The sequence below is a fragment of the Perissodus microlepis genome, chromosome 6, assembly GCF_051167445.1.
Source record: "Perissodus microlepis isolate ML-2025 ecotype Zambia chromosome 6, ASM5116744v1, whole genome shotgun sequence".
Taxonomy (NCBI): Eukaryota; Metazoa; Chordata; class Actinopteri; order Cichliformes; family Cichlidae; genus Perissodus; species Perissodus microlepis.
In genome coordinates, this window is record NC_140466.1 from 17,553,955 (window position 1) to 17,577,293 (window position 23,339).

Genomic DNA, 23,339 nt, shown 5'->3' on the forward strand with positions numbered 1-23,339 from the left:
TAATCAATGTTGTTGTTTTTATCTTTAACCATTCTATCGCGTGTGAAAATCAATATTTGTAATTACCACCTTTATTCTTCAACACAGCCAGAAGACTCCTAGGCAAGCTTTGTTGTTATTTCTTTAAGTAGTCTTCAGGAATGGATCTCTGGGACTCTTTGGCATATCTCAGTCTTTTCTTTCTCTTTTCCTCCTTAAGAGGAACTTCTTGACAGCAACCCTTTCACTGAGACCATCCTGATGAAGCTTCAGGTAACAGTGGGTGGGTCGACTGAAGGGCCAGATGCGTCTCTCAGGCCCTGTGTCAGGTCTTTGCTGCATTTTTTCCCCCTATTTCTCCAGGACATGACTGTCAGGTACTAACAGATTTTCAGTTAATAGCCCTTTGAAAGTCGCCTTGTTAGTGCAAAAAAAGCTATTTTATGATAATGGGCTGTGTAATTTTTTAGAAATTGGAACAAATTGTGTTTTTGTGATGGGTTGTTAGTAGCAAAGTGCCTAAAGCTACAATTTAAAATTGCTTCTTTGCTAAGCTGCTTTGTGTAGACCCAACACTGGTTCATCTCTTGAGTTCAGTTCCTTTTTATCCTTGAACGGTTCATAGGTCAATGTTAAGTAGCTCAACATTCCTCTGAAATGGTCAAGCACTGGACTGAAAATGAGTAGAAAAGCTGCCAATGTCCAAAGGAAAAAAACCCAACATGTAGCTCAAGACTTTTGCACAGTACTGTGATACGCTAATTAAAAAGACATTCAACCAGTAGAGCTATATGTTTTTATCCTGTAAGACCAATGCATGTATTACATTTGAGTGTGTTTGAGTGCATTTATCCGTACCCGTCCCATTTCTCTCAGTTTGGTTAGCATGACAACAATGGTTGAGTTATGTTCCCACAGCATCCTCCAGTAGTCCTCTGTGGTCTCAGCCAGTGGGCCCTGGGTTGCTATATAGGCCTTCTGCTGCCTATAAACGCAAGGATAAGTATAAATGAAAATAAATTTCTCCCCATGCGTGAGAACATTATAAAGTGACTGATGTTAAACTGACCTGTATCCATCAATGAAGCTGGCATTGATGTAGTCGGATCCTTCCACTCCTCTGATTGGCTGCAGACACACACGCGTGGTCTCGTAGGGCATGATGTTCACCAGCCGGTTTTTGAACTTGTTGCACGGCAGATTGGCACTCACAAACCGTGATGTGTGGGCCTTGGCACTGGCCAGACGCTGAAATATAAGAAATAAAGGAAATATGCTGTAATATTGTGCAGATGAAAATTACAGAAAAAAAATTACAAGCAGCACTGATGAGAGCACTAAAATGATGGCGAAATAAAAAAGAACGGATAAGCAAGGAAGTAAAAGAAAAAAAGAGTACTCTTTTAAAAAGCACAAGGCTTGGTTTTTTATTGGACAAGTGGAATTAGAAAACCATCTTTAATCTGCAGGCCTCAGGATATTTAGTCAGACATCTTCAACTGAATCAACAAAGCAGGGCCGATATAGGGGACGAGGGCAGCGGTAGGGAATGGAAGAGGGAGAGGAAGGAGAAAATCAAAAGTCAGGGGGCAGGAAACCACAAGGCCCCACACTGTCTCAACACACACATGTGAACCACAGTTGATCCAGTCAAAAAAAAAAAGAAAAAGAAAAACTGGAACACACACATTCATATGTAGATATGTGCAGACAGGCAGCCGTAAGTACATGCCGTACACTCGCTCACACTCGACCATTGGATGACACGGTTTAAAAAGAAACACAGAGAAACAGAGAATAGGCAGAGGGAAACCGCAGACTCAGGGGGAAACAATGGGGTCTCATGAACCCAACGTCTACCATCAGCAGCTACCGGAGTGCTGTGGGAGAAACAGCAGTACCTTATTTTCTTACAGACAGACTGAGCTGGAAAATCCCCACTAACCACAAGTTCACCAGTTCATTCTGGGTACTCTGAACCCAGTTTCCAGCATCAACAATAGTAATTCTTCATGTCATTTGGTTTGAATTTGACGCGGTCTTATCAATAAAGCCTGGCAAAAACAAAGCTTTTCACCGCTTCGATACATGCCAATATTTTTCACCAAGGAGAAAATCATGCCCTCCTGGCAAGCTCCGAGAACTCCACCAATAAACTCTCTGTGAAAGGAAACAAAAACATGGCGTATTAAGGTGTTGGATTACCAAAAGCAGCCAGAAAACATTCACCTCTCCCTTTTCCTCACACGCTTGCTTCAACTTTGTGATTTTATTTGAGGGACATGACGCCTCTCTTACACGAGAAGTTCCAACCTTATGGTGTTTTGTTGACGGAGGTGGAAAGTAATCTTTCAGACGGTGGGCTGTGATATACCACGCGAGTTCAAGTGAGATGAAATATGGTGAGTGGGACAACCCCGCCATGTGTTTCACATCAATCTAAGGCTGTGAAAACAATACAGCGAGCGCTCAGTTCATTGTCATTCTGAGGGGAGCGCTCCTATTAGAGGGAGGGAGGAAAGCTGGGGCATAGGATGAGGGAGATTGCTCAGAGTCACTTTGTGTTTACCTTGCCCTCTGATTGTCTGAGCAGACACAAGCCATTCCTGGGAAAAATTAAGCCACCTGCTTTCAATGTATACCTGTAAAGCTACAACCGATTCTCTCTTTTTCACCCAGCCAGGCCAGTCAGCTCTGCAGAGAACTCATCTGGCATGAGGTAAACAACACAGTAAACAAAATAACAACTAGAATATAATGAAAATAACACTTCCCAGCACCACTTTGAATCCCTTATGTTCTCACTGCGATTGTTTATGATGCCTACATTTGCTGTTCTCACTTTATATTCTAATCGGCTCCCTAAAGTTTTGAAAAAGCTGCTATACCTTCCTTCCCCCTAAGATTTTATTACAAACTTCAACTTTCTGGCCTACATTATTTGGTCTTTACGTGCATGCCTATCAAACTTCCCAAACTGCGATGCTTTCAGAAACCCTCAGAAAAGCTAACTCTCTTACCTTAGATTCAAAAGGTGCAATCCCATAATCCCCTTCAAATCCAACCATCTATATGAATCTCTCAGAGGGGGATTGAAACTGTAAGAACCACTAATAGCCCTGGGAAAGATGCTCAGGGGCTATCAAAGTCAAAGCTTCCTGAATTAAACATTCTGTATGTCATTTTAGACAACGTTCTTCCCAAGCTTTGGTGGTAAGAACCATCTTCCTATGAAAACCCTCAGCATGGGACCTGAAGTGCAACTTTGTTTTTTGGTCAATTATGACTTTCAAGGTCAAGAATTAAATATGAAATATGAACGTTTGCTCTATTCTTTATATGGACAGAATGGCCAGTAGGTAAAGTCTTCAGACAGTGATTTATCCCGCTGGATATCTCTGAGCAGGCCCTAAAGATCTGCAGTGCTTCAACGATGCTTTCACTGGCTCTTACTGTTAACCTTTTAGGTGGCAAAGGGCATGAAAAAGACAACTCGGCCTTACAGAAACCAGTGAAGTGTTACATTATTATCATGAATCGGTTTTATGAACCACCATAAATCTGTAGGGCTTAATTTTATAGCCTTCGGGGGAACAAAGTGAATCCTCCTCACCTTGAACTCCAGCTCCATGCCGGTGACATTTTCTCCTGGTTCAATCTGCGTCAGCCTCTGGATGTAGGAGTACAGGTTCCTCGCAGGGACTTCGGTGTTCCCGCAGGTCACCGCCTCCAGCAGTGCATCGTGAATGAAGATGTACTGGTCTTCCGTCTGCACCATGTAGTTCCTCTCGGAGCGCATCAGCGTGACATGACCGTAGATGTCGATGGTCTTCTCATGCTTGATTCGCTCTGTCATGGCATCAATCACAATGAAACAGCCAGTGCGGCCCACTCCAGCACTGGAAATAGGAAAAGAGAACCAGATAGTGAGGTTATTTTCTCACATAAACTGCAGTGTGTGCTCTGTGTCCTAATACCTGGTGCAAATCTGGCCCCGCGGAGCTCAAACATAACATGCTTTGCCTAAATCAGCTAACTATCATCGAGATCCCAGCCAGCAATATTTCCGTCAAAGCAGGTAAAAATTGACATCAGCGATGAGTCAGCAACACTGTCTCGCTGGCATTAAGAAGATATCCTCCCTATCGACACACAATCCGGAAATATAATACCGTTATCTGCCCACCCAAACACTTCACATTTTTGCTGTGCTAGTAAACGGTGAGACAACCTGACCAAGCAAGTTTGTGCAAGTGAATAGAAAATTCTTTATGTGGTTAAATGAATATCGGTGTGCATGCGCGGGAGCGTTGTCGAGGTGGAATGAGATTTGGTCTGTTGTTTGATACAGAGGTTGGTTGAAATGTAAAAGCACATTATGATGGAGTCTTGCCAGGATAATTAAATTTGACTGATAATCCTGTTAGATACTCCATCTGACTGCTACGGAAGATTAGGAAGAGCTGCTCTCCTGCCAACCTTTTCCGCTGCGTCCCGCCCCCGTCGCTCTGCCTCTTTTTCTTCTCGATAAGTACCCTCTCACGCCAGCCCCGACACTTTTTCACACTCACATTTGTCCTTTTCTTCTTCTTCTTGGAAACCATTTTCTCTCCATCTTTCCTTTTCTTTAATTCATCATTTTCATTCACTGTGTCCTGGATTTGACCTCACCTTCTTTTTTCTCACTCTGCACACATCTCCTCCTCTAACTCCCAGTCCCTCGCTACCTTTCCCTCTCCATCATTGTCTCAGCCTTACCCCCTTCCCCTCCTTCATTCTCCTCCGCATCTATACCTCACTAATTTTTCCTCCTGAGAGTTTCTGCTCCATATTCCCACTGCCCTGCTCTATCTTCTTTTCTCTGCGATTGCCGGTAAGAGCAAACAGAAGCTTCATTCGAGCTCTGGAGCTAAACGCTGTGCCAAGCCCGTAATGACAAGCTCCCAGAGTCTCTTCTCCAACCAACACATTGGCCTCCTGCTGCTCAGACAGAAGCTCATTTGAATATAAACTTGTGAACCCAGATGTACCCCCAGCCTAAATGGTATATTGTCAACTGTGAAAGCTAATTATGGAAAATAGGGTCAGCATGGTAGCTGATGATGGAGACGACGGAGGTTGTTGTGGGAGGAATGTGGGTGTCTAAGCCAGCCAGGATGTTTGGGGTTTGCATAATCGCAGGTCAATCTTATTTTACTTCAGCGCCTCTGAACTATTTTATACAAGCACCCTTGGACTCTTGTTGATTTTCACCGACTGCCAGGCTTTTGAAAATGTTGTTAACTCATAAATGCCAAAATAACGCATAAGTGTTTCATGCAGACTCACAAACACACAGTCACGGAGCAGACCTGTTTCCTTTATGGTCGTGGATGGATATCATAAATAATTCTGGTTCAGTGAATAATAAGAATGGATGAGACAAACTGAAAATACACAGACAGATACCTGCAATGGACAACCATGGGTCCCGCATCTGGAGGATTGCAGGCCTTGACCCGGCGAAGGAAGGCCAGGAAGGGGGTGGGATGTTCAGGCACCCCGTGGTCTGGCCAGGCTGTAAACTGGAAGTGACGGACTTCACGCTTCTCATTTGAGCCGCTCTGGTTGAGCAGATTAGACATGGGGTTAAATATAAAGACTTAGTTATTCTGTAATTTTTGTAAATGTCCACAAATCCCATTAAAAAAACGTAAACAAGCATGTCATGAGCTGCCCAGGCTATCAGGTTTAGTCTAGTTTATTTTAAAAGAAAGGGCACTATAGTTTTTGGCAAACACTGCTCAAATATAAAGAAAGTGTATTAGTTGGCACTCTCTTCAGCCACTGATTAATACGCTGATGTGGTTTGATCACTCCTTACAGCAGCAGGATGGTTTATAGTGTGAGCTCTCAGAGCTAGCTCTAAAAATATGCTGTCCAACCATGCTGGGAATGAAATTTTGTTTATAGACCTGCAACGAAGTATGTATAAATATTTGAACAGATCAATTATGCACACTCCATTATACATGCCATGTTTCAGTACCTTGTAAAGAGCGAAGGTCCTGACAGAGTAGGTGGCCAGCTCCACCGTGTCAAGCAGAGTGACCTGGATCAGGCCGTAGGTCTCTGTGCCACGTGTTGGCCAGTACTGATCGCACTTCACCTAAAATGGAAGAGGGGAGAAGCTGTGAGAGACGAAGAGGTTGAATATTTCTTTGCAAAGATTTTGGTGAAAGAAAAGAGAAAGAAAAGAGCTGACGTGACTTCGAGTGCATGTGTAGAGGGAACAGAAAAAAAAAGAAAAGAAGGGGGAGAGGAGTGCTAAAGCAGATCAGTGAGAGAATTTGAGAGAATCAGACAGTAATGTACATACAGAGACAATCCAGCATATGAAAAGGGGTTTTAGTAAGTGTGTGTCTGTGTCGGGTGGGGTGGGCGTTTGATCATGCTAGTTAACTGCTATAGGTTGGTGGGCTCTCTCAAAGATCCACACCAGTGCTCAGAAAAGCCAAGAGATACCGAAAACTCATCCTTCACATATTCGATGCTGTACGTTGCTAATACATCGCAGCCTCACAAATCCCTACATAACCAATCGTAGCACACACAAAATCCCAGCATCCCTATCAAGTAAAACACTTTGATTTCCCCTGCACCTGGCAGTCATATTTGTAGTTCTTCGATTCGGCTTCGGAGACCACAGAGGAGGGAGGAAAAAAAAATCCCAGAGGAGATGAGGGGGGGCTTGGCAGAATCAGGCCAAACCAAACGTTATGTGCTGATCCCTCCAGTCCTCACATCAAAGACTGCAGGGAGCTCAGCTCAGCTTGCTCTGCATTCCACTGCTCCAGACTGGGGATTATGCGTTTTGGCCCGTGATGTTCAGGCTGTAATTACAGCTTTTCAACTGTTGTTTTCCCACCAGACCTTGAGAGACTGTGGGGACAGGAACGGTTGCCTGTGTAAGGAGGAGGGGGGGCTCACACTGACAGAGCATAAACAGGATCGCAAAAAAAATAAAATCCCTGGTGTGAAGACTATATTATCCATTGATTTATGAGGCTAGCAGCATAACTGTGCCCTGTTCTAGCGTGGTTTGATTGGTGCTAAAAGGAAGGATGCTGGCATCATTCCCACAGTGGGACCATCTGTGATCATCTGTGCGCTTAATGCGTAAACACATAATGGTATAATGTTGAGAGGTGTTAAATGAGATTAAATAATTTTCTCCAACAAGCAGCCCACTACTCACTCAAACAGTACGTGCAGAGCTAGTGGGCTGATAATAAACAGCTAAATATCTTCAAATTGAATGTTTTCATTTCATAACGCTGTTTATTGAATTTTGACAATTTACAGCTTCACAAGCTCAACACAAACTTGCTCTGCAGTGGAAAAAAAACATAAAAAACCCAACCGAAAAACAACCAAAAAATAAACCTTATGACAATGTAGCCAGAAAATAAGGACTACATAATGTACTACACAGTCACAAGACAGGAAGTGGAGGAAAATGCCCATTGTGGGTGCGATCATGCAAACCATAAACACTTATGTGCACTCTTTATGAACTGTATTAAAAGTAAAAAATAACATTTTTAACTAGTTAACTATGTGGTCAGTTTACAATACAATTTTTGCATTATCATCCGATGCATTATTTGCTATTGCTTGGAGAAAAAAAAGAGGAGGTGGGGAGGGAGCAGAAAAACTATAACAAAACGGGGGATAAAGGTAAGGAGAAAACCATGAGAAGTGAGTTTGCACTTATAAAGGGATTTTAGCAAAGGAGAGAAAGAGAGATCTTGCCTTAGAGAAGAAATAAGAGGGCATCTGAGGGTCAAACAGACACAACAGAGACAGTTGGAAAAAGTTGAAAAGGAAACAGCGTTTTAACACAAGGCACAGGTTAATAGGAAAAGAAGCACAAATGGGAAGAAAGGATAATTTTCTGAAAAGGTCTTTGGACATAATTGGTTAACACTTCAGTCATGATTTATACCTCAAGCCATTCATGTTCATTTTACTCTGACATGACATTCTCATTACACTGAATTTTTACTCAAGTGCACATTCTGTTAACAATAGCAAATGCCTCGAAGCCAGATTATTTTCTAATTCATTACTTACCCCAATTTAGCTGTACTTGTAATTCCTCCAGGTCTGGTTCATCAATCCACGCTATTATTTTTGCCTTCTACTCTGATACACTACATGCCCATTCTGACTTCCCAAGAACATTTAGCTTGATCGTCATTCACTAAATGTTGTATTCCAGCGATTCCTCGCGTGTCCTCTTCTAGCCTATTCTGTTCACTCCACCTACAATCTATTGTCCTCGCGCATTCAAATAAAATAAAATAAAACTCGTGTCTTTTTCTAGTCTCTCTGTATCTCCTCACAACATGCCACAACACCTTAGCTGTAATTTAGCTGTTTTGCATTTCTCACTCATTATGTCACTCTAACCATCAGTTATATATACACTCCTCCATCATGACAGCTTATGCATTAGTCGCACGTTGCACATAACTTGCTTTCTAATGTAAAGGAAAAAATACTGACGATACCGATGATGAAAAATGTTTGTCCGTCAGCATGCCTGCTAATGCTGAAAAATATTTAGGAGCTCACTAACAATATTTCAGTACTTGCCTAACAACTAAATAGTAACAGTAATTACCAACAAAACGACTCTTTTCCCCACAAACTTTAAAAGTTAATTCAGCCACAGAACATTAGCTTCCAGTTCGGAGTGACTGGACAGCATTGCATATGGTATAAAACAGCAGCTTTTGTTGGCCTACACAATCTCACTAACAAAAAGAGAAAATATATGAGGTAGCCTTTTGATGTTATTTAGTATTTTTAATTATGTGATTAATTTAAGTTTCAATGATTATGATTTTGTGGATACCAATTTAGACACAATTTTCATTTGACGCTATCCAATGAAAACACCAGCCAATATTACTGTATTATTATCAGCTTATTGCCACAATAATTTAATAATAGTAGAAGTTTTAAGCCAAAACATTTTCTTGTTACCACCTTAACACGTGGCGACCAAAATATTTCTACAACGCTACCAAATAGTTCTACCTCACTGGCATCCTTGGTTAATAAATGTAAATATTAAGTTTACAGAGATATACAAATTGTTAATACCTTTGTATTACTTGCTTAATATCTTGGTTATTATATTATTGTCTGATTATGTTGTTATTATGAAACTATTACCCTACTATAAGAACATTACTGAGCTGTAATGGAAACTGCTATAATATATTTATTGTTGCAGATGAACTCTATGTATCATATTCTTTTCAGCTTGTGAAAAAGTAGATGCTTCATAATCAAAGGCAAATAGATAACCTCATTAATTTTAACCAAACGTGTAACTTTTCTCCTATTTTATGCAGTGGACCTCACAATAGAGCTTACCCAGTTCTTATACTACATTTGATACATTTAATCCAATAATAAAACCACAATTTTTCTCATCTAGCCTTATGCTTCATCATGTCCTGCTCTAGTCTTTGGCTTCGTCTGTAATATTGTATTTGTACTCATTCTCTGTGATGCTCTCTGTATTCAGCTCTGCAGTCGTGCACACTCCCACCTTATTCCATTTTCTTACCCGTGATTTCTCTTCCAGCTTGGTCATCATGATGATGTTGGCTGTGTGCTGCTCCCAGACCATCCTCCAGAAGTCCCCGAAGGTCTCGGGAAGGGCGCCCTGAGTGGCAATATAGGCATTCTGACGGCGGTAGCCATCAATATAGTTAGCGTTGATGTAGTCACTGCCCGGGACACCTGAGTAATAAGAGAAAAAGTGGATGTTATTTAAGGTGGAGAAAAGAATAGAAACACATGTGTGCAAGTTGAATTGGAGAATGGATTAGATGGGAAAAGCAAATAAGGGAAAAGACAGAAAAACAGATGGGAGCAAAAGATACAGGCGGTGATGAAACACTCAATTCTAAGTCTGTATGCTGAGAGTATGGGAATGATGCATGGCACTGATTGCATCAAATTACTGTCTGCAGATGAACCTGATTCTTATTCTGTTCCATGTTGAAATAATCCAAGTCTACTACTATAAAGGCAGGTTTATGTGCAAGTAATAAAGGGTGAGGATCATCTGAGGTCATGGCAGGGAGATTAATGTTTTCACAGGGCCCAGAGGCCTTTGGTGTTGGATTGTTCAGCCGTCTTGTTTTATAATACATGCTAAGACGATCACGGGCCTAATCTGAGTATACTCTGGATGTGTCGCTTTGAATGGCAATATGACTGTAAGGCCGTCTCTGTGTAAGACTCGGCTGACACTGCTTGTCCTGGAAGGGATTGTGTGTGTGTGTGTGAGAGAGATGTGAAAGACTGTCTGTGTGTGTTTGATTTAGGATCAGGCCTGCTCATCTAGGGCCTAATACCATAATCCCAAAAATCACTGAGTCACAGCTCAAACATGCACACATACGCCAAAAACACCAAAGTACACACACACACATACACTCAGGCACACATGCGTACGTTCAGCTGTGACCCGATTCTGCCGAAATGGGACCTAAAACTCCTTTTGAGCCTTTAGATGGCAGTTTACGTTTAAACAGATTGAAATCAATGAAAAAACAGCGGGATGCTGACAGGAAGAAACTCCTGCAGCCGAGTCTCCTCCCGCAGCTTATTTTACGAGCACGAATCAGTCCCATACAGTTGTAAAATCCCACGCCAACATCGCAAACACACACACACACACACACAGCAGACACACACACACTCAAATGACAGAGGAGCAAGAGGAATGCTTATACAACTTACTTTAAATGGGATGTGGACAGACGGTAAGAAGAGCTTCTAACATATGTTTATCAACCCCAGTCTTTAAAAGACAGCTTGCCTAAATTCTTTGATGCGCTACAACTTTACTGCAATGGACTACAACAGAAGCAATCTGCAGATAAAACACACACTCGCACTTTCCAGTCACTTGGTGGGAATGCTGGCTTGGCAGAAGGTCTGCGTTCAGCAACGCGTGGAAGCGGCTGCGAGGAGAGTATATGTTTGTGCTCGTCCACATCTGGGCATATATGTTTTTTTTGTGTGTGTTTAATGCGTGCATGAAAGCGCTCGTGTGTGTGTGTTTGGACATGCTCAACAGTATTTGCATTTTCTTAGCTGGAAGAAAGACAGACAGCCAGGGCTCCAGGACAGGCGGGGGCGGAGGGGCTGCTCACACATGCTCTGCCCAGATAAGGCTCATCTGTTTGGGCTTGGCCTCCCACTGCCTCCCTCTCTCCACATTGGAGCTGCCAGTTTCTCTGCCTCGGGTCTTTCCCAGCTGAGGTGGGTGAGTGCGCTTCAAAATGCACACTGAGTACAGAACTATTTGTTTCTTCTCATTTTAAACCATTCAGAAAGCCCAAATCCAGGAAAATGGGCACACCATGAATAAATCGGTAAACAGTCTAAATAAAGCACGATTGCACGCTATCTCCTCAGATATTAAATTGGTCAGGCCGGGTCCAAACCAGTCATATGATGTGGTAAAACAGTGGGGTAAGACACAGCAGTTGGTTAGATGGGAAAAAACGATTGTTTTCATTGTGTTTACGTAGGCTCAGCACTTGGTTTGTGATGCATGGGAACAGCCGGTGCAGAACAGCTTCGAACTATTAACATCCCATCTTTTACGGATAGAAGCTCTCACGCAAAAGTTCACACAGTCATATACACACATGCACAGTATGACATAACGCACTACTTTGCCTCCACACCCAAACTCAAGAATCACAACTTCATGCCCAATTTAAAGCCTAGCCCAAACCATAACTCTGCAACCAAATCGTAAACCTTAAATGGCCCTGAGAAAGTGACCAGAGTGGCCTCATTTCCTGAAACCATTACTGTAGCCATATAAAGATGGAGGTAACAGGTCATGCACACCCACACACGCACACAAACACAGCGGAAGTGTGTCCTACCCTCGATGCTGGAGAGTATAACTCTGGAGTGATCGTAGGCAATGACGTTCGCGTAGCGGTTCTTTGGTTTGTTGACCTCCAAGTTGGAGTTCTCCCACGTGAACTGTTGACCAGGATCGACTGACTGCAAGACACGCAAGCAAAGGTCAAACAAAGAACAAACATCAACGAGAAGCTGTTGCAGTTATATCGTTTCATGTGGCTTACCACAGTTGTTCTGTGCTCAATCATGTTTTTGTTACCAGAAATATTTTGGCATTATTAAAGCAAGTGGGTTTCAGACAGCGAGACTAGCATGCAGTCTGTCAAAAACATTAGATTAAGATAAATGGCCGTGGCACGAATGATTCACAGGACTTGCAATGAGGAAAAAACAATCTTGCTACATACCACTTTTAATCCCCGTATGATTGTAAGGTACGATATGCAGATTATGCGTGCACAGCTTTGGCTGATTCTCTAAAATCACACATAAGCACCCAAGCATTAGCACTTAAAATTTACTGCTGGCATCGATATCGCTATCTCTTAAACTGAACCTCAATGTGCAAGAAATTGGCATTCAGAACAGGAAGATTTTAACAGTTCCAAGAATCTGAGCTCACAGGCACCGGGCAGGATCGTTGCAGCGAAACCCACTGTTAAAACCAACAAAAAACTGAAAATTAAGAAGGTATTATTGATACTGTATAGGAACGTGGGCAACCATGATATCCCTTTTCAAGAAAGACTTTCCACTTTTAAAACTAGCTAAAAGAGAAAGACGATAAAAGTGCAACCAATAACCCTGGGAGAGAGGGGATGGTTGTGTTAGACCAACACATTAAGTTCCTAGAGGGTAATTACAGCAACCATTGCTGTTAGCTGGGAGAGGCAGACATGAGGTCATTATAGGGCTGTCGATGGAGAGGGACGAAGAGGAGAGAGCCAGAGCAATTTAGCAATTCTGAATATTTTACGACACATAATTATGGTTTGGTTGAGGAAAAAGTGGACAGGAGCGGTACTGGATATGTGCACGTATCTGTGTGTGTGTGTTTAAGACTGCTTTCCATGAGCAGCCGACATCATGTGTGCCTGATTATTACACCGCAATCATTTCTGGCCTCTCTCTCGCTCTCTCTCTCAGTCCCTCTTCCATCCATCTCTCTTGTTCCTTCGTTAAAGCTTCAGTACCGAACAAAGCACACAGTCATGCAGAGAGAATGTGAGGCTCAACAGAGTGGTTCCAGCTCACACCACAATTGCATACAGCTTCTCCCTCAATGTCTCCTCCATCCTCCTTTATCCTCTCTCCCAACACTCTCCGCCCCCCAAAAAAACATTCTTGCTCTGTTTTTCTACTTTTTGCATAATGTGTCCTTGTCTTTCTCTATATACGTACTATATATCTGTCACACACAATTTGTCTCTCTTTTGCGGCAACCAATTAGGGCCTTATGCCGTCTCCTCCACCCAGAAGCCTAAACACATTTTTTTATGCAGGGAAAAGAAAACATTTTTACTCTTTTAACAGCTCTCCGTGGAGCTCATTGTAGCGCTATTTGCAACACAGCCATAATATTTCTGCTAATGTCTTTTTTTTGAGGGCCACAGTTCAGCACGACAAGTTCAGCCACACTGTTATCTCCAAGCAAATGGCTTTTCTGTTATTGTTCCACATTAACTCTTCTGTAAGTTGAAGGAAACTAATCAAGAAGTGTCTATTTTACAGAGAACATTTGCCTCTTGCATCTCTTGGCGAGTCTGCTCTCCGTGGCTGCCGCTTTATTTCTATCTCCCCTTTTCTCCACCAGAGTGTAGAAATGAGGGCTTGATAACCATCTGGCTGTAAGCAAACTCTCTTTGAGCTTGCAATTTCAATTTTCCTCTTATATTTGTATAGATAACAACAAGACAGCAGAGAGAGGGAGATGCACTCGATTTTGTATCGTTCGACGGAGACGAATCCAAACGTAACTTAACTGTATAGTCAATGTGAGGCTTTAAATCTACTCGCGCTCGCTATCAGAACTGGAACTGAGCAAGAGCAAGAAACGGCAGGTCAATGATAAATATGCGAGTGTGTGTGTGTGTGCTTATGTGCATCAGATAATCAGCATTCGTACCTCGTACTCTTGAGAGAACTTGAGATTGTCATTTGCCTTGAGGCGCTCAATGTGATCTGCCAGCTCAGAGATGGGGACGGGCGGGTGACTTGCCATGCCTGCCGAGCACAGAAACAGAAAAAGAGGCGGTTTTGATACACACACAATTGAACTCCTTTGGAGGAAAATGTTAAGAGTTAGGATTCTCAAAGGAGGTGTTGTTTAGTGCTCGGTCCATGGACAGTGGAGGAAGCAAATGGAAGTGTTGTCTTTTTTTTTTTTTTTTTGGTTAAGTGACCGTTTTCTCTCCAGGCAGACAGAAGGAACAATGTGCATGTTCATAAAGTTACTGAGGCACAATAACGCGTCTTCAGAGGATACGCACACTGCTGGTGAAGATTAAAAAAAGGCTATGACACAGGCAATAAAAAATTTAGCATGATTTTAATTTTGTTTTTTTTCAGTGGAAGTATTCCGGAGGCGTTTGATGAAATGTCAAGCAGCTTCATCCTATACGGGATGGATGGTTAGTTAGCATGGATATGGAGAAGGAAAAGAGTAGAAAAAAATAGAAAGACAGAAAAAGAAAGAGAAAGAAAGAAAGAGGGGGACAAGGACCAACTAACTTGACAGACGCCGATAACCGCGGTACACTGATACACGGTAGGCTGAAAAGGGAAACAACACCACAGTTAATCTCATCAACACTGGCCACATATAGCATATTTTGCGTGTGGATATTTCTCCCCAATCTACCTGGAGTCTGGAAGTTGATTCTGCGTAGCTCCACAGGATCAGTGGGATGGTGGGAGGACATCGCTTTGCTGCAGGGAAAACTGCCCTTTCTTCCTTCAGCCTCGGCTCTTTTCCTGGAAGAACAAACATAATTTACCTCAACCTGATCTACTTAAAATACACTTAAAATGATGGACATAAACCAGCCGATGGAGTGCAGCTGTCACTCTTCCCATACATATCTTTATCCAACACACTGAATAAAGTGAGCTTGGGGGGATTACAAATGTACAATTCAGCCAGTATACTTCTAGTTAATATATTGTCAATAAAGGCACACGGCAATAATCCTGACTCTTCTGGGTTCAATTTTCTAAATGATTCTTTGCAAGGAAATTGTCCCCGTAGGACAGAGGAAATGGTAATAAGCAGTGTTTGTTTACCTGTCAGGTTTGCTGGATCCACGTAGGCAGACGTGTAGATAAAAGCAGAGACAAGGATGAATAACATTAGTGTCCAATCAACAAACATCAGGGACTAAAGCATTGCTGAACTCATCATTCTCTTCCTCTCATTTAAATGGATAGGAATAGTAATATGATCTTAAATATGCAAAACAGCACCTCCTGTAGCTATAAAAATCAACAGTAAATCTAAACACAAAAGCTTCTTCACACAAGGACACTGCATACATATCAACACCTAGCAACTCTGGCCTGGAATGGTACAGCTTAAGAACAAGTGTGAAATGAATAGCTAGAAATCACCAGGAGTTACACTCTAGGGCTGTACTGAGTATTAGATTGTTACCATCAAGGTTAATAATTTTGCTGAGCAGCATCAGTCACACTAATTATTCATGTGCATTAACTAACCTCTAGCTAGAAGATTGGCTGGCGAGCTTATCGTGAATAGTGCTAATGGGTGATAATGTTATCTTTCACTTTTCTCTCATGCTAGCTAACACTGCTCCCTATATTTGGCTTTAAATGGGCGTTACTGTGCAAATACTTAAGCCACTGTTCATTTATTTGCAGTTTTCTTCAAAAATGGGAAATTGGTGCAACAATTTATTGAAAGTATATAAACTCAGTATATAAGACAAAAACAGACTTTGCTTCTAATGAGCTTGAAAGTCATTATTTGGTGTTGCCATCTTTTTTCCTCAACACAGTGGGAAATCTCTTAGGCAGCTTTCTTGTAGTTTCATTAAGTAGTCGTCAGGAATAGTTCTCCAGGCTTCTTGAAGGGCTTTCAAGTCTCTTGTTTGGATGTTGGCTTTATTTTTGTTCCATTCTCTGTCAAGAGGATCCCGCGCTGCTTCAATATTGTCAATAATGTTGACGTTCGGGCTCTGGGGAGGCCAATCCATGACTCATAGTGCTCTGTTGTCTGTTTTTCTCTCCAGGTTTGTTTTTGTTGCACTGGCAGTGTGTTTGGGTGTCATTGTCACGCTGATGGTAGTTTTCATGATTCCATCAATTTTGACATCACCAGCGGAAATGAAGCTCCAAACCATGACAGAGGCTGTTTATAATGAAAGATGGCTGAAAACAGTCATTCCTGTCACTCCAGAAGACCTGTTGCCACTGATTTTAGGTCCAGTTCTTTTCTCCACTTTTCCTTCCTTACGAGTGGCTTCTTGACAGCCACTCTTCAACTGAAGCCATTTCTCATAAGGCTTCAGCAAACAGTAGATGGATCGCCTGAAGGACCAGATGCATCTCTGAGGCCCTGGAAATGTTCTTATTTCTTAAAGACATCATTTCAGATGTTTTTTAAACTTGTACACTTCTCCAGTTTTCTCAGTGTTTTTAAGGGCAGATCGTACACCATTATGAGATATGCAAAATGTTCAGCTAATAGCTCTTTGGGAATCACCTTAGAGGTGAATGACCTTCAGAAAGCCTGAAGAAGCATTGCTCATGACTTTTGCACAGTACTGATGATGACAGAAAAAAATACATATCTATGAAAACCTCAAATTTAAGCTTAGCTATTATTAGTATAAATAATTATAAATATTTCACCATACATTTACCCACTGGTTTAACCTTTAAAGCAACAAGGAAATGCTGATTTTTTTTATTCATTTAGAAATATAAATGATGTTCACACAAAATGATAGATCTGACAACTGATGTAAACTATAATAATCTGTATGCACATCTCTGAAAGAAAACTGATAATGTCTGCTGATTAGGATCTTTTTCTGTCACACACTGCTTGATAACTTGTAGGAAATATTCATGAAATGAACAAAAAAGATACATTAAGTGATGGAAATGGATAAACCCCTGCAGAATAACTGTTGTCCCAACTATAAAGACTTATGTGAACCTTTAAATTCTTTTCTCCATATTCAGCAAAACTCAAAATCTCTTTTGTTTACAGCTTTCTTTGGCTCAGCATTCAAATGTATTACTGAACAGCGTTTATTTCTGTTTTCCTCCATCGTGCTGATCTTACCTCTTGAAGAGGAGAATGGCAATGACGATGCAGACAATGAAGATCACAGCCAGCACAGGCCCCACCACCCACAAAAGACCCTCCTCCTCATCAACAATTGGTTGAGGATCCACATATGATGATGTCACAGGATCAGAGTAAGGGCTGGTTGAATACATAGTCTGCAAGAGGCCAAGGGTTTAAGCAGTTACACGTATAAATTAAACACCAGTGTACTCAGACGGTAGATTTGTTCGGGCGTGTTTGCATCTGCACTCACATTCTCGGAGAGGTCGAGCAGTGCCAGCACAAAGAAAACATAGTCTTGTCCGTTCTGCAGGGGACGGTTGCGAAAGTCGCCGTAGTTTCGGCCGTCCCCTAATGTGAATTCAATGGGCAGAGTCTTGAAGTGAGCTGTGACATAAGCCCTGGGATCTGACTGGCTAGCCTGTCTGCGGATGCGAAGGGCTCGGCTGACGCTGGTTCTGTTGATCTCTCTGAGGAGCTATGAGGAAAAACAAAACAGAGAAAATGAGCAGGCAGGTTCAGAGTTTAGAGGAGATGGGGAAAATTGACAGAAAGGAAACAAAGAAACAAAAAAAATGTCTGACACAAATACGTGACAAAAAAATAGGACAACAACCTGCAAATGCTGGTTGCACCAAGTTCAAACAAAGGGCATGACCAGATCATCAGTCTGCTTCAAACTCCCCCCTCCCATCCCAACCCACATACAAAAAACCCTTCAGAAAAAAAGGTCAGTTTTGACAATTTTACCCCACACAAAACCCTCATTATTGTAGAAACAATGGACTGTACAGTGCAATATCACCTTAGCCCAAATTTGTTCATCAACTGAATTGCTGCCACATTTATCCACTGACACAGTAGGCGCCATAAAACTCTATTGACTCAATTGCTTTCAGAGCAGAATAATGAGGTAGTGAAGTCTTTAGAAAAAGGCAGGAAGTGGAATTAGATGGGAAATGGCATGTGAAAGCATTGTTTAGAGTGAGCAAGCAATGGATGGTTAGGCCGTTTGCCTTCACGTAACAAGGCACAGTCTGATAAGTCTGATACAACAGACAAAAAATCTGCATCGCATTTAACAGTTATTACCCCCATCACCCTGATTAACATAATCATTCCCCCCCAGCATCGGTATTACCTTATAACAACCGTGACCATTATTTAGCTTGTTATTTTTCCTGCCTGCTGCACGTCTCACCTCATCCAGGTTCATTTGGTCAGGGTCCTCCCAAGGATTCAAGAATTTTCCCCCTCTCTGCTTCTTCAGCGGCACCACTACCACAAAATAACCCCTGAAACACAGCATGCAACTGGGATCAGGCCTGAGGAAGCACACTCCAAACTGCAGTTTTACAAGATTTCAGTTTCTTAAGAACCGTCAGTGTTCTGACATTTAACAGAATACTTTAAAAGGATTTCAGACACAAAAGTATGGAGGCATTTGATGTTACACTTTATTTATTCTTGATATGTATGGAACATGATGGACACACCTGTCTATATAAAGACCCATAATTCACAAAAACAAGCCATTAAGTTAAGAAACTCTAAAGCCAGCAATTATAATATTGTTTTAAAGCACAGAAAACGATAGGGGCATAAAACTTTCTAACGCTATCAGTGGTACCACGGGCACAAAGGCCATGTACAATTTTGGAATAAAAGACTGAAATCATAAGGATGGTCAAGTGGAATAACTGAGCAGGAATAGTCTTGGTCTGGAAAGTGACTTAAAACCACAAGATCATTAAACAGAACTTCAAAAGTGCTCTTCAAAGATGAAGGAAACTCCCTGGAAGTAGAACTCCATTAAACTGGCCTTCATGGTAGAGAAGCAAGACAGAAGTCACTTCTGAAAAATGCGTATCAGAGCCTACTTGGAGTTTGCCAAATGGTGCACTGTGAAGTCAGATCTCCAAGCATCTGGCAAACACAATGCACTGACTCATATCATCTCTATAGTAAAGCATAGTGGAGGCAACATTATGACATTGCTTCTCTGTAGAAGGAAAAAGGAGAGAGGACAGAACTGTAGGGAAGACGAATGCAGCCAAATTCAAAAGTACAAATGTGTTGTTCACAAGAGCAGTCGTAACTTTAATTGCATAAAAGGGCTAAATAAATGACCTGGACCTAAATTGTAGCCATTTAAATTTTTTCATAGATTTTTTATCCATTTAATTCTTTCAAAATTAATTTTATGAAAAGTTAAAAAAAATTGTAGTTACTTTCTGAGCATAAGAAAAAGTGGTTGGCAATTTCTATTACAAACAGACTCAGGCTGTTTCGAGTGCTTAGCTAAGCTAAGTGGCTGCTGGTGACAGAAAAGTGCTATTGATCCTCTCATCTAACTCTGGGTGTTATCTCTACTTTAAAAGAGTATGCAGTATCTGACCATCAATATGATATACATTATACTAATATACATTAGTATGTTGCTGTAGTTGTAGCTGCTGTGAAACAGTATAGTACGTTGAAAGTGTGTGGCATCTGCTGGGAGAGAACTACTAATACAGTACGTGGCCTCATGTTGAATCTGACAATAAGAATTTGTAAAGAGGGAATAGTATCCAAATCGATACGTATTTAAATCCAGTTTGTGTTTTTGGATTATTTTGACATTTTGAGTGACCATCTTGTATACAATAAAAGAGTGAAAAAACCCCACCCCAAAACACTACTGAAGTGACAGACAAAGACAGACTCCTGGAAAATAGCTGTGAGAAGCAGTATACATATTTAAACATGTATGGCTATTTGGACTTTGTATCTATATTTATTATTGGTGCAAAAAAGCAGATAAAATGTTCAGTAGTGGGGATTCGTTTGGCCTGTTGAGGGAGTTCTCAGACTTGCTGTCAGCTCCGAGACATAGTAAAATGACCTCACAGGGTCCGTAGATAAATTGATACAAAGTAATAATTTAAAGCTTTCACAGTTGGTATTTAGGATAACAAATCCACTCTGTCTACATGCTTTAAGTCTTTCCTACCTGACTTTAGCTGTGGTCTGTACAGTCGGTAGCTGCACAGTCACCATGCCATCTGCATTAGTCTTTCCCACTACAATAGGTTTGGTTTTCAGGATGTCTGGAGCGGTGGTAGTAGTGACACGGTGCTGCAGGCCCCCAGCGCTGTTGGCTCGGTTGGTTAGCAGAAAAGAGTACTGAGTGTCTGGCTCCAAACCAGTGATCAGCTTCTGAGTTTGTTTGCCATCCACTTCCACAGACTGGCCCTTCCCATACAGGATCTGAAAACACCACAAATGCACATAGAGGTCTAAATAGGAAGCCTAGTTTTGCCTTACACTTAGCTGATTAGAATAAAATTATGCTTATATTGTGCAGTTCCTCCAATGGAAGTAGAAACCACAAAGGATGGATTGCACTTACAATGAAGAAAATCAAGTTATGATGCTATTTTGGTATAAAAAAATACCAGTTCATGAATATTTGTTTACCACAGACGTGAGAGGTTTTGATGTCCTATGAATTTTCTCTTCATATTTAATCTGTAAATATGTATCACATGTCTGTGTATTTACATTTAACTACGTTATGACTCCAAGATGGAGTGAAAAGATTTTGACATAAATTGTGGCAATTGTGAGATAAAAGTAACAGTATCTTCCTTTGTCTGTTAGGGAGCCAGACTTCATCATCTTTTCTTGACAGGAAGAGTGAAGTTTCATAGATAATGAGTGGTTGGAAATATGATACCTCATAATTAATCTGCCATATACAACTGCAAAACATGCAATTCTGAATTTAATCTCAGGCTTTTATCAAGGTCCTGCTTTTTCAGCTTATAAACGTTAAACTGCATGAGGCACGGCTACTTTTTATACCTACTAACAAACAAATATACATCTCCTTACAGTGAATGGCTGGACAGGGTTCTTATCACGGATCTCCCAGGACAGCAGGACAGAGTTCTTCATGGATGCTTTTACTCTGAAGTTGGTGGCAAAAACTACGGGATAGAAAAAGAAAAAAGAAAAAAAAGAAAGGAGTATTAATGTGGCCCAGCATTCGCAGTTACGGTCTCTACTGTCCAGTCCTACTGGTCTTACCTGCGTATCATGCTGCGTAGCCTCATGCTAGCTATTTGCTCTTATTAACACACAGGACTGTGATTCCTGCCCAAGACCCAAAACTCTTACCTTGCTTTAGGAAAAAGATGTTGGGTCTAAGGCTACAGTGACAAGACAACGAAAAAGGACACTTAGGATGCAGCCACAAGATGTCTCATGTTCATGTGGGACTTTGCTTGATTTACTCTCAAATGTGCTTCTTTGGAAGTGTGTCTAGCATCCTGAGCCTGGTGAAGATGGGTTGTTAGAATGTGAGTGTGAGCCTACCTTGGTCTAGCCGTTGGGTCCTAAATTGGACACTGGGGCTGTAAGGCCCAGGACCGACAGCTGTGAACGCACACACCCTGACATCATACACAGTATCGGCACTCAGACCCTCCAACAAAACACTCGACCTTTGAGTGGGCACCACAACCTCTGTAGCGTTTCCCCGACTGTTTATATCCTTGTATAGCACCGAGTATTTCAAAATTTTCCCATTTTGCTCAATCAGCGGGACTGTTTTCCACGCCAGCCGAAGCGAGGTGGCAGACGCCTCTTCTGAGATAATATTTTCTGGATATCCACTCGGGACGTCTTCTGGAGTAGTCACCTCTTTTACAGCCTCTTCTCCATAGCCCATCTTGTTGCGGGCTGACAGTCTGAACACATAGTTAGCACCCTTGTGGATATCCTGGGCAGTGTAGCGGTTTTCCTTGGGGGGAAACTCAACCACTGTAAAAGGGAGAACGTCAACGCGGCCGAAGGTGAGGCGGTACCCCAGGAGCGGGGTGGCTGGACTGGGAGGGGGGTACCACTGAAGCAGGGCCGTACCCGAGTCAGTGGCACTCACTAGCAGTTTGGGCTTCTCGGGCACTACGAGGGAAAGGAAAGAAACAGGAGAGAGGGAGAGAATAATGAAAAGATAATTAGACGGTAATTACAAAGCACATTATTCATTACCTCGAGCAAAACCGCACAATATGATTAATACAGCACCCGTGGCTTCTTGTGGCACAGCAAGGTGTGAGACCATTTCAATGGGCAATAATTATCATTAGTGATGCCAAACTCTCAAAGACAATCAACTACGCGTGTCGTTTATTTCAACCTCTGTGTCTTTGCGTATGGTTGGGTCTGTGCAGACACACTTACATGGCGGGGCGGTGCACACAGTAACAGGTTTGCTGCGAGCGCCATCGCCCTTGGCAGTGTAAGCCCCTACTGATACAGAGTAGGCAGTATCTGCCTTCAGGTCCCCAAGCACCACTTCCTGCAGAACAACAAAAAGCATTGTCAGCGGCAAAAGGCCACTAATTTTTGTTTGTCCTCGGGATAATGAGCAGTCACTACTCAACAAAAAGAGACTCAAGGAGGGTGCGGTTAAAGCAACACAAAGAGGTACAGCAAAAGCGTACAGTCGTTTTGCCTGACAGTGTGACTGTGCAGTTATTCAGCTCACTTCTGCACAAACAATATCAAGACATGTACGGATACTCTTGTTTAAATCATTTTTTTTAACTCAAAATATCGTTTACCTACAAAGACATTAAAAACTGATTTGTCTCCATATAAACACATATATTTTGTTAATTTCTTAGTATGTGTGTAAATCGTATATATAATAAGAATATTTTGGTGATACAAAAAAATGACTCATATTATCAGTCATCTGTGGGTTTTTTTTTTTAGGTCCCTTTATTAAATATATTCTCTTTTCTTTGTTCCTGGTGAACACGCAATACAGAAATAGAAATGTGTTCTTGCACGATGTTTAAAGACTTAATTTTAAAGCTCCAGTCTCATAAATATGACTCATCTACTTTTTTTTCTTTTTCTAACATCAAATAATATGCACAAATAAATGTTTACTCACATATACTGTTGAGTCATCGTATTCCCACTGAATGATGAAGCAGCAGGAGGAAAAAAAAGAAGAGAGAAACACATTATGAGTAATAGTCAAAAGGACTTTTTTTTTTTTTTTTTTTTATCTGCATTTAACAAAATCTCCAGT

General features: G+C 41.6%; 1 protein-coding gene across 18 annotated transcripts in view; it reads right to left on the reverse strand.

Moving 5' to 3' along the window:
- Positions 1–23,339, reverse strand: part of ptprdb (protein tyrosine phosphatase receptor type Db) — a 153,965-nt gene that overhangs the window by 5,684 nt on the left and 124,942 nt on the right. For 7 of the 18 annotated variants that reach the window (XM_084931195.1, XM_084931194.1, XM_084931192.1 and 4 more), the window contains 20 exons: positions 23,199–23,225; positions 22,478–22,595; positions 21,611–22,198; positions 21,128–21,222; positions 20,244–20,500; positions 18,450–18,543; positions 17,502–17,726; positions 17,243–17,403; positions 15,217–15,228; positions 14,795–14,907; positions 14,665–14,706; positions 14,060–14,157; positions 11,952–12,075; positions 9,605–9,780; positions 7,774–7,797; positions 6,008–6,127; positions 5,428–5,582; positions 3,593–3,878; positions 1,049–1,227; positions 838–964 (listed from right to left, as the gene is read on the reverse strand). In XM_084931195.1, the coding sequence (XP_084787321.1) occupies positions 838–964; positions 1,049–1,227; positions 3,593–3,878; positions 5,428–5,582; positions 6,008–6,127; positions 7,774–7,797; positions 9,605–9,780; positions 11,952–12,075; positions 14,060–14,157; positions 14,665–14,706; positions 14,795–14,907; positions 15,217–15,228; positions 17,243–17,403; positions 17,502–17,726; positions 18,450–18,543; positions 20,244–20,500; positions 21,128–21,222; positions 21,611–22,198; positions 22,478–22,595; positions 23,199–23,225 (3,021 nt within the window). The remainder of the gene's footprint in view (positions 1–837; positions 965–1,048; positions 1,228–3,592; positions 3,879–5,427; positions 5,583–6,007; positions 6,128–7,773; positions 7,798–9,604; positions 9,781–11,951; positions 12,076–14,059; positions 14,158–14,664; positions 14,707–14,794; positions 14,908–15,216; positions 15,229–17,242; positions 17,404–17,501; positions 17,727–18,449; positions 18,544–20,243; positions 20,501–21,127; positions 21,223–21,610; positions 22,199–22,477; positions 22,596–23,198; positions 23,226–23,339) is intronic. The other 11 variants (XM_084931205.1, XM_084931204.1, XM_084931206.1 and 8 more) reach the window with 5 other exon arrangements.